Raw genomic sequence first — 9,392 nt, 5'->3', positions numbered from 1 at the left:
ATGTTGTGTATAAAAGTGCTAAACTGGAAGAATAATACTTGTTTGGAAACTTAGTATTTAACTCCAGCCAGGCTTTATGTCAAAAACATTAGGAAGGATTCATTAAGCAAATAATTCCTTGTTGTCAGTTTGCTTTAATGTGTCAGTGGTCATATATTATGTTGATGTCTTAGACTGTTTCAAAGGTGAACGATTTATAAGATCTACTGAGAAACAAGAGTGTTTTGATCCAACAGTCTGTATGTAGTGATGGTGATAGCACCACCCACAGCCGAAAGGAGGTAAGCCTCTTTTACAACTCTAATTCGATTTACATACAATGTTCACCTTGTGGTCTACACTTGATGGCTTGTACCGTAATGCGTGATTGATGGGCCTGATCAAGAGCCGCGTGACGGACACAGGAAGTGACGTGTTGATCCTTCCCGAGAGGCACAAAATGCACGCAACATGTCGCTTTGCTCCCTCCCCTACCGCCCCATCAGATCCCGAGATCAGAATTGCTTGTGCCCGCACAGTGCTGATCGCGGCCCTAGTTTTAAAACTATTATCCTAAAATACTTTGGCAGTTTCTTATGTCCTATTCTATATAATGCCTTATAACTGACAGACACAAACTCCATTTGTGTCGTTATATTCAGTAGCTTATCATATTTTTTTAAATCCTTAAAGATATATGTTCATATTTAAAGTGTAGTACTTGTGAAAACATTTTTTTTACTTTATATATACATTTACAGGTGTGTTTGGATCTATAGCAACATCCAGGTATATGGTAACTAGATGCTTGTCAGGAGAGCAGGTCAGTATTTTGTTTTGTTTCTTTTAAATAAAAATAAAATATCCACTTCTGGTGCAAATAAACGAGTCTCTGGTTCAAACTCTTCCCCCTAGTAATTTACAGTCAGACGTACATCCTCCTGGCCGGTAGGTTGCGGTAGTGAGCCGGGATGTCGATTGAAAGCCTCATAAAAACAAACTCAAAAGAAGTCGATGAAGGAACAGAAAGAAACAGGAAGAAGAAGAAGAAGCAGAAGAAGACGACTACGACGACGACGAGATCGGTAGCATAATGGCTGCGTCCAGGAGACTAACAAAGGTAAAAACAAATAAGATACGTTCATTCAATCAATTCTACTCCGGAAGGGTTCAATCTACTTGTCTCGGCTGTGTGTTAATCGCTAAAAACCCGTCGGCCGCGTGTAAATGTCCTTTCGTTCATGTGACCGACGAAATGAAAGGACCATGACGTCCGACAGACGGTGACTGGGGGAACTAGTTAGTTAGTTGGAGTGAGTCAGCAGCGACTCTATCAAACAGCAGCGGATGGGCCACGCGTCGTTAGCCGAAGGGCGAGCCGATGAATCGGCGTGTTCGTCGGAAGTGAAGCCCCTGGTTCCACGAGCCGTTACCGTGTGGAGAGACGCGGCCGTGCCGAAAACATGGAGACTTTAAGGCCGGGGCGTGACTTTAGACCTCAGCGCCGAGATTATTCTACCAAAAAACCTTGAATTAACGAAACGAATACACGCAGACTTTTAATCCATAGCTGAGTCGACGGGAAATAAATCTGGTATTTCCGATTTAAAGATTCCGAGTTTTTTCTGGTCAGTCCCTCCTATCTGAGGATTTGCGGCTTTTCCAGTTTTTTATTTTTTATTTTAACCATATTAGGCTCAAATTTAATAATTATGTTCTTTGATCATTATATAACAGGTCAAGTTCTTTTACTGACCGGTACATTCAATGGAATATCATAAAATTGTGAAAAAAATTCATAGTTGATTTGTAAAGTGTTCGAAAATTGCATTTTATTTTCAAACAAAAAAAATAACCGTAATTATTATTCAGTGAAAATGTAAATTAAACCCTACAGTCATTCAGATTGTCTGAAAATGAAATGGTTAAACTTTGGGCTGAATGAACCAGTACATAGTTGTCACGGCTTGTAAATATTACTAAGGTTAAAATCTTGTTTTACTTGAGTGTAATAGACAGTAAATGACTTTCTCCGGAACTTCAGTCTGATTGTTTCAGTTTCAATGCGATGTACCAGCATTTGGTTTTGATTTACAACAAGGTCCTTGTGTTAGGAATTAGTCAAGTGAGATCATCAGTCAAGTATTTTGTTTCCGTTTCTGAATTCCCCACACAAATACTAACGAGAAGTAGAAGATTTAGTAAAAGATATACTTCTGCCTCTCAGTTTAAAGTAATTACTTGATGACAATGCAGCTAAAGTACTTATATTTTCTCGTATATCCTACAAAACACTAAAGAGGTTTCCTGGGTTGAAAATACAACCTGTAAATATGAGTTGTTGATATCTTCTGTCATGCAGGACACTTTATTTTATTAGATTTTTTCCAATCAGTTCGAGGGAGTTTTGTATTTAATTTGGTTTTCTTTGTGACTCGCCTGTAATGATACAGGAGAGGCACCCACTGAAGACGAGGACTAGTTGCTTATCACATGGTGAAGCCATGTTGAGCTAAAATTATTAATACAGTAGTAAAGTGAAACAAATACTGGTAATCATTTTATACACTACCACCAAGTTGATACCTATTTGCACATATTTACTAGCACATTATTCAAAGGAAATGGGTTATTCAAATGAAAATGGTAATTAATGAGATGTAGTTGCACCATCACCTTTGACTGAGAACTTGTGATAGGACCAAATGATTAATTGTTTGATGAATCAATAGCTTCTGCCATATAACAATGAAAGCAGATCAATAATAATGATAATGGTTACACCAATAGTTAATATTGATATTGGCTGAGTGAACATATGGAACATCATTGTACTGGTTTGTTAGGGAACTCAGTCATGAAGCGCTCAACAGTCACATTCCCAGAAACATGTGTTGCGATATGAATCACTGGCTTAACCATCTACCACAGAGGTCTCCACAATATTTACAGTGTTGTTGTTCATTGTACAGAAAGAGAATACATTTTGTAAGCCGTCAAAATGAGCAGAGTGGATCTGACTCATTGTGGAGAGAGTGACAACTGTTTGCCTGGACTCAGTATGTTAGGGACGTATAACAAGGCTCTCTAACTACTGGGTGTTTGAAACATTTACATTAGATACATCATAAAAGTGGATGTTAAGGCAGCACAGTTGCATTAGGCTTTACAGTTGCAGCTCACAAAGTGGCCACAGAGAGTGCATCTGCCATGAGTGAATGTTTTCCCATTGAAATGTTGTGATACCATTTTCTAATCCTGATACTGAGTACCAATCTGATACTGGTGCATTTAAAATAACAACTTATGTTATGTATATAAACATCTAAGTAAATCAAGGAATACACAACATCCCTTAAACCTGATGTCTTGAATGCAGATCATGTCATAGTATCACATCTGGGACTTTCCAGTATGAGACAATACCAAATTGCTGACATTTTATGTAGCTCGCCAATCTGTATTTCCAGTGGCAGTACAGCGCAACTACTGTTGGCTGTAGAGATGCATTAATATATCTTAAAGACAGGGAATCGGATTGGTACATAGATTTGAGTACTCACCAATGCTCAACGAGTTATTTTCAGCAGTATCTGAGGTATTTCCAATGCTGGTATTGGTATGAAAATATCTCTAATTTCCCAGTAATCAGATCATTTTATCAGGTTTTTTTTTTTAAATCAACTTTTTTCTTTCAGGAGCTCGGTGACATCAGGAAATCTGGACTGAAGCATTTCCGCAACATTCAGGTCGACGAATCAAATATCTTAACCTGGCAAGGGCTAATTGTTCCTGTAAGTATTCAACTATTACTAACGAGACCTTTTAACTTCCAGTTTAAACTGTATATTGTGTTTCCTGCAACAGCATTCAATTTATGTCCTGTGCTCTTTCTGACAATTCAAAAATCTGTTTTTATATGATGGAACAATCACTTTTAAGAGCCTTTTACAGGGTTTTCATCTTAAAATTAAATGGCTTGAAACATTAAGCCGGAGACGGTTATTTATACCGTCTCAGGATTCTAACTTCAGAGCTGCTATCATCTTAACACAGACCCCTAAACTCCTCCGGCTGCTGGGAGCAAAAGGACCTATTACTACCTTTTCAATATTAATAACACTAACACTTGAGGGAAAAATAAATAATTCTAATTCTTATTTTGGTCAAAGGATTGTCCTCCATATGACAAAGGAGCATTTCGCATTGAGATCATCTTCCCTGCCGAGTACCCCTTCAAGCCACCCAAGGTCACTTTCAAGACAAAGATCTACCATCCCAATATTGACGAGAAGGGTCAGGTCTGCCTGCCTATCGTCAGTGTGGAGAACTGGAAACCAGCAACAAAAACCATCCAAGGTAAGAGAGGAGGGGGTGTACTGTTCACAACTTGTTTCTACTGCCTCCAAGTGGCCAATAATCTGCTATTGCATGTTTAAAAGGTGGAAAAGTTCAAACAGAAATTCCTCACTGCTGTTTGTGATAATCTGCAGTTTATTTCAATAGGTGTCTTAAACCCCTCAAACATGAAAATGGGAACCTTTTATTTATAAGTCACGTGTGTTCCCATTCCATCTCTCCAGTGATCAATAATCTCATTGCTCTGGTGAGCGTCCCCCAGCCCGAGCACCCGCTGAGGGCAGACCTGGCAGAGGAATACACTAAAGACCAGGGTAAATTCATGAAGAATGCCGAGGAGTTCACAAAGAAACACAGTGAAAAGCGACCTATGGACTAATGTCACCACACTGACACTCACGGCTGTTGGCCTCCTTTCTGTTTCCTGTTGAAAAAGCTCACCCTGATTCTCTGTTCTTATCTCGAAAACCACACAGAGTTGCCCAGATTTTTGTTCCTGCATTGTTTTAGCACTCTGCACCACTAATAGAGGATTGTGTTTTCTGTTTCACTTTGCCAAAAAATTAAGAAAAAGCAGTAATTTTGGTGAATAGGCAGGTTCTGGCCTCTAGGTGTCACCTTTTGATTTGTTGATGACTTCTTTCTACTGATTTCTTTATAGAAAAACAAGAAAATTGTCAAAGGTGGCATCTTGCAAAGTTAAACATCAGGAATAATTAAAATGCTGTTCTTCTTACTTAAATGTTGAATGTGTTCTCAGATTGATCATTAGTTCATGCAGACATGTTAACAGATTTTATAGCTTTGTTTTCAGAAGTTAAAACCATGCAGCATCCAATGGTGTTTGTCTATATCTTTTTTCCTTATTTGCTTTTTGGTTCTGTCTGTACTCTGTAAAATCACCTATTGCAGTACATGGAAAAGTTTGATGATTCAGAACTTGTAAAAAAAAGTTTATGAAATGCATCAAAAACCATTTGTCTTTGTATTTTGAGACGTTTTGGGACAGAAATCCCTTCGAACTATTATCACTCCTCCTCTGTTGGCCTCCCAGGAAAGTACACACAGTCAGCGAGCATTACATTACTTTTTATGCAGGTGGGGAATTGGATGTTTTTGTTTTGTTGATATAACTACTGGATGTCTGGATACCAGACATAGTTCTTCGGGCACGTCACGGTTTCTTTTGTCTATTATTGCATCTTTCATGACAGAAATAAGACAAACCCTTTGTTTTAGAGCTATTGTTAACACACAGGGTTGATCTTCTGCACTGTTCAATGTCACCTATTCACACTCACTGACAATATTGTCATACTAGGAGCATTCTATAGAAAGCGCTGATTGATTGTTTGAATTGCAATTGGTTTTCCATCTGCTGTTAATGTTTCTGTAATCAGCAGTTGAACAGCGCTAATTTATAAGCTTTCCTCGTCAATAAACAACGGTGGCTGTCGAATCCTAGCACAGAACCGCCCCCGCTCTATGCTGTCAACACATCCAGCTGCAGGTGGTAGACAGAAGGTCTTCATTGAATAAAGATCTGTGATGGATGCTTCATCAAACTTGTATGTCTTTTGTTTATCATCTTCAGATATTATGTATTTGTATAAACTGCAACAAATGAGAAACATCCGTGCTGATTCTTTCGTACAGAGAACAGAGTGGTTTGATGAGCCTAAAAATTATGGAGCCTCAGCACTGGCAAAATGTAGTAAAAGTTATGAAAAGACTCTGGTGCAAACAGTAATGTCATGCCACACAGGTAAAAGACTGAAAATTATAAACATAAATTAATGTCTAACCAACTCGTCTACATTCTCTTTATTTTACATGTCTTCTACACTATTGTACCAAGAGATGACTTTTATGACCTTAAACAACTAAATTAACAAAATAAACCCCCTTATGGAAACCTGATGACATGACTTACAACACCACCTATAGTGGCATCACTTGTCTCAGGCCTACATGTCAGTCCCCAACTGGCTGTGTGTGTGCGTGCGTGCAGGAGAACTTGCAGAACCTTAGTTATTCCCTCTGATAAGAGAGGCCCACAAACTATAACTAACAATGAATGTCTCCTATCGGTTAATGTTTGTTCATCAAAGCCTGATGTATCTTATTCATCCCTATAAAACATTTAAATACACTAACACTGGGTCAAATGTTCATTCATCACTATTAACACACTTGGTATTTCAGGTATTCCCAAATTAACTAGTTTTTTTTTAATCATCACAAATCCTTATTTAAATTTGTCCTGTTACTTTTTATATAAAAATAAGTTTTGTAACATTACCCATCTAATGCATAACACGGGTCAAATATGACCAAATATTCATTTCCTTTTTTATTTCGTGCATGGCTTAGTGTTTTTTTGTAATATGTTTGAAAAATATATATTGATCCTTTAAAGGGGACATATTATGAAAATACCAATTTTGTAAGGCTTCTTCTCGTTAATTTGGGTATCTGGCATGTCTACCGACCCAAAAACTCGGGGAAAAAAACAACTCCCGCGATTTGTTATGGTTCCTCTAAGTCAGAAACGTCATGCTTTAGTGACTGCGAATGCACTTCTGTATCATTCTCTCGTCACAATAAAATGGGAGTCTCTCTTACACGGCCCGCCCCCCACATCTCATCGCCAAAAATGAGACCCATACAGTATGTATTCACAACGAAAAACCTACCATTCATTTCACACAACTGGTTTTGCACACTTGATGCATGTAAGTCTTATTTTACATCATTACTAGTGAGAAAGAGAAATATGTACAATACTAACTAACTGTTAGCTAGCTGGCTTCTTTTCTTGCTAGCTTACCATAGCTAGATCAACAAAATAAAACTCGATATATACCAGTATATAGACCTAGACTATGTTCTACCCTACAAGCTGGAGTTGTGGGAGTGTCTTGGAATCCAGCTCTCCAAAATGAAGAAGGCTCCTTTGAGGTAAAGAAGACTCATCGACTATGTTATAAAGGAGCCTTTTCCTAAATGATGAAGGTAGAAGAAGAAGCAGAAGAAGAGATAGGTGGCATAATGGCGTACAGGAGATTAACACAGGTGAAAAACAAATAATAATACACATGCATTCAATCAATTCTACGTCTATGAAATATCATAAAATTGTGAAAAATATGCAGAGTCGAGCTGTAAAGTTTTCGCAGATTGCATATTATTGTTAAAAAACAATAACAGTTATTATTATTCAGTGAAAATGTCAATTTAAACCCTACAGTCATTCAAAGTGCAAATGAAATGGTCAAAGTTTGGGCTGAATGAACCAGTACATAGTTGTCACAGCTTGTAAATATGACTAAGGTTAAAATCTTGTTTTACTTGAGTGTAATAGACAGTAAATTACTTTCTCCGGAACTTCAGTCTGATTGTTTCAGTTTCAATGCGATTTACCAGCATTTGGTTTTGATTTACAACAAGGTCCTTGTGTTAGGAATTAGTCCAGTTAGAACATCAGTCAAATATTTTATTTCCGCTTCTGAATTCCCCACACAAATACTAACGGGAAGTAGAGGATTTAGTAGAGATATACTTCTTCCTCTCAGTTTAAAGTATTTACTTAATGACACTGCAGTAAAATGATCTGAGCTGCAAGTGGAGCTACACATTTTTAGAATTGCTGCTTGAAAAATCACATGATTCTATCATTTTCTGAGAGCAATCACAGACTACTATAACTCTGGAGCATTGCAGCAGCTTTTTTTGTGTTTCTTTTAACTGAAGCTATTTTTTTCATATGTCCTACAAAAATAACTAAAGAGGTTTCCTGGATTAAACAACCTGTAAATATGAGTTGATCTTTTCTGTCATGCAGGAGACTTCATTTTATTAGATTTTTTCCACTCAGTGCTAGGATTTAGAAATTTGTTTTATTTAATTTGGTTTTCTTTGTGACTCGCCTGTAATAATACAGGAGAGGCACCCACTGAAGCGAGGATTAGTTGCTCATCACATGGTAAAGCCATGTTGAGCAAAATTATTATTACATTAGTAAAGTGACAAAAATATAGTCATTATTTTATACACTACCACCAAGTTGATACCTATTTGCACATGCACATATTTACTACATTATTCAAAGGAAATGGGTTATTCAAATGAAAACAGTGAGAACTAGAAACCAGCAACCAAACCATCCAAGGTAAGAGAAGAGGGGGTGTGCTGTTCACAGCTTGTTTCTACTGCCTCCAAGTGGCCAGTAATCTGCCATTGCATGTTTAAAAGGTGGAAAAGTTCACACAGAAATTCCTCACTGCTGTTTGGGATAATCTGCAGTTTCTTTTGATAGGTGTGTAAAACCCCTCAAATAAGAAAATGGGAACCTTTTATTTATAAGTCACGTGTGTTCCCATTCCTTCTCTCCTCCAGTGATCAATGATCTCATTGGTCTGGTGAGCGTCCCCCAGACCATTGTTGTTGCATTATGAAATGCAACAACAACCATTTGGCTTTGTATTTTGAGACATTTTGGGACAGAAATCCCTTCGAACTATTATCACTCCTCCTCTGTTGGCCTACACACAGTCAGGGAGCATTACATTACTTTTGATGCAGGTGAGGAATTAGATGTTTTTGTTTGGTTGATATCAATAAGAGGCTGAAAAGGAGGTGTTTCCAAGAAAAAAAGTATTTACTACACAGCCGAGCCCTGAAAGCCCCAAGGTCCAAAACATGAATTTGATAATAAATTAATAAATGAATATATTAATTAAATGTTAAAGCAGCAAATAAATAATGTTGAGAGTCCTTAGAGACCAACACCACAGCGCTTTGACCCTGAATGCTCTTGCATGGCAACAGATTGGTGATTGTCGTTATAATTATTAAAAAAAATTATACATTTACTTTACCATTGTGTTACTCAGATACAGATAAAAAAAAAGCTTCCATGGCTGTGACCAAGGTGTATTTAAACATTCCACCCTAAAGTGTCATGAGCGGCTGCAGTGCTAGGCTAACATTACATTGCTTATTTTCAAAAGTAGTGACCCACTTTCCTACTTGTCCTCATTCCAAATTTGACA

At 37.6% G+C, this 9,392-nt stretch overlaps 1 protein-coding gene across 1 annotated transcript; it reads left to right on the top strand.

Moving 5' to 3' along the window:
• Positions 1–965: 965 nt before the first annotated feature.
• LOC133974734 (ubiquitin-conjugating enzyme E2 L3-like) lies at positions 966–5,903 on the top strand. The gene is made up of 4 exons (XM_062412419.1): positions 966–1,099; positions 3,678–3,773; positions 4,152–4,338; positions 4,563–5,903. Exons 1-4 carry the CDS (start codon positions 1,073–1,075, stop codon positions 4,715–4,717), a joined length of 465 nt encoding a protein of 154 aa, XP_062268403.1. The 5' UTR covers positions 966–1,072; the 3' UTR covers positions 4,718–5,903.
• The last annotated feature ends 3,489 nt before the right edge of the window (positions 5,904–9,392 follow it).

Source organism: Platichthys flesus, chromosome 19 (genome assembly GCF_949316205.1).
Source record: "Platichthys flesus chromosome 19, fPlaFle2.1, whole genome shotgun sequence".
Taxonomy (NCBI): domain Eukaryota; kingdom Metazoa; phylum Chordata; class Actinopteri; order Pleuronectiformes; family Pleuronectidae; genus Platichthys; species Platichthys flesus.
This window is presented reverse-complemented; position numbering and strand designations above follow the sequence as displayed.

Coding starts and splice junctions, on each gene's coding strand:
- LOC133974734 (XM_062412419.1), top strand. CDS start 1,073: ATGGCTGCGTCCAGGAGACTAACAAAG. Junction 1,100..3,677: donor CGTCCAGGAGACTAACAAAG/GTAAAAACAAAT, acceptor TTTTTCTTTCAG/GAGCTCGGTGACATCAGGAA. Junction 3,774..4,151: donor GGCAAGGGCTAATTGTTCCT/GTAAGTATTCAA, acceptor TTTTGGTCAAAG/GATTGTCCTCCATATGACAA.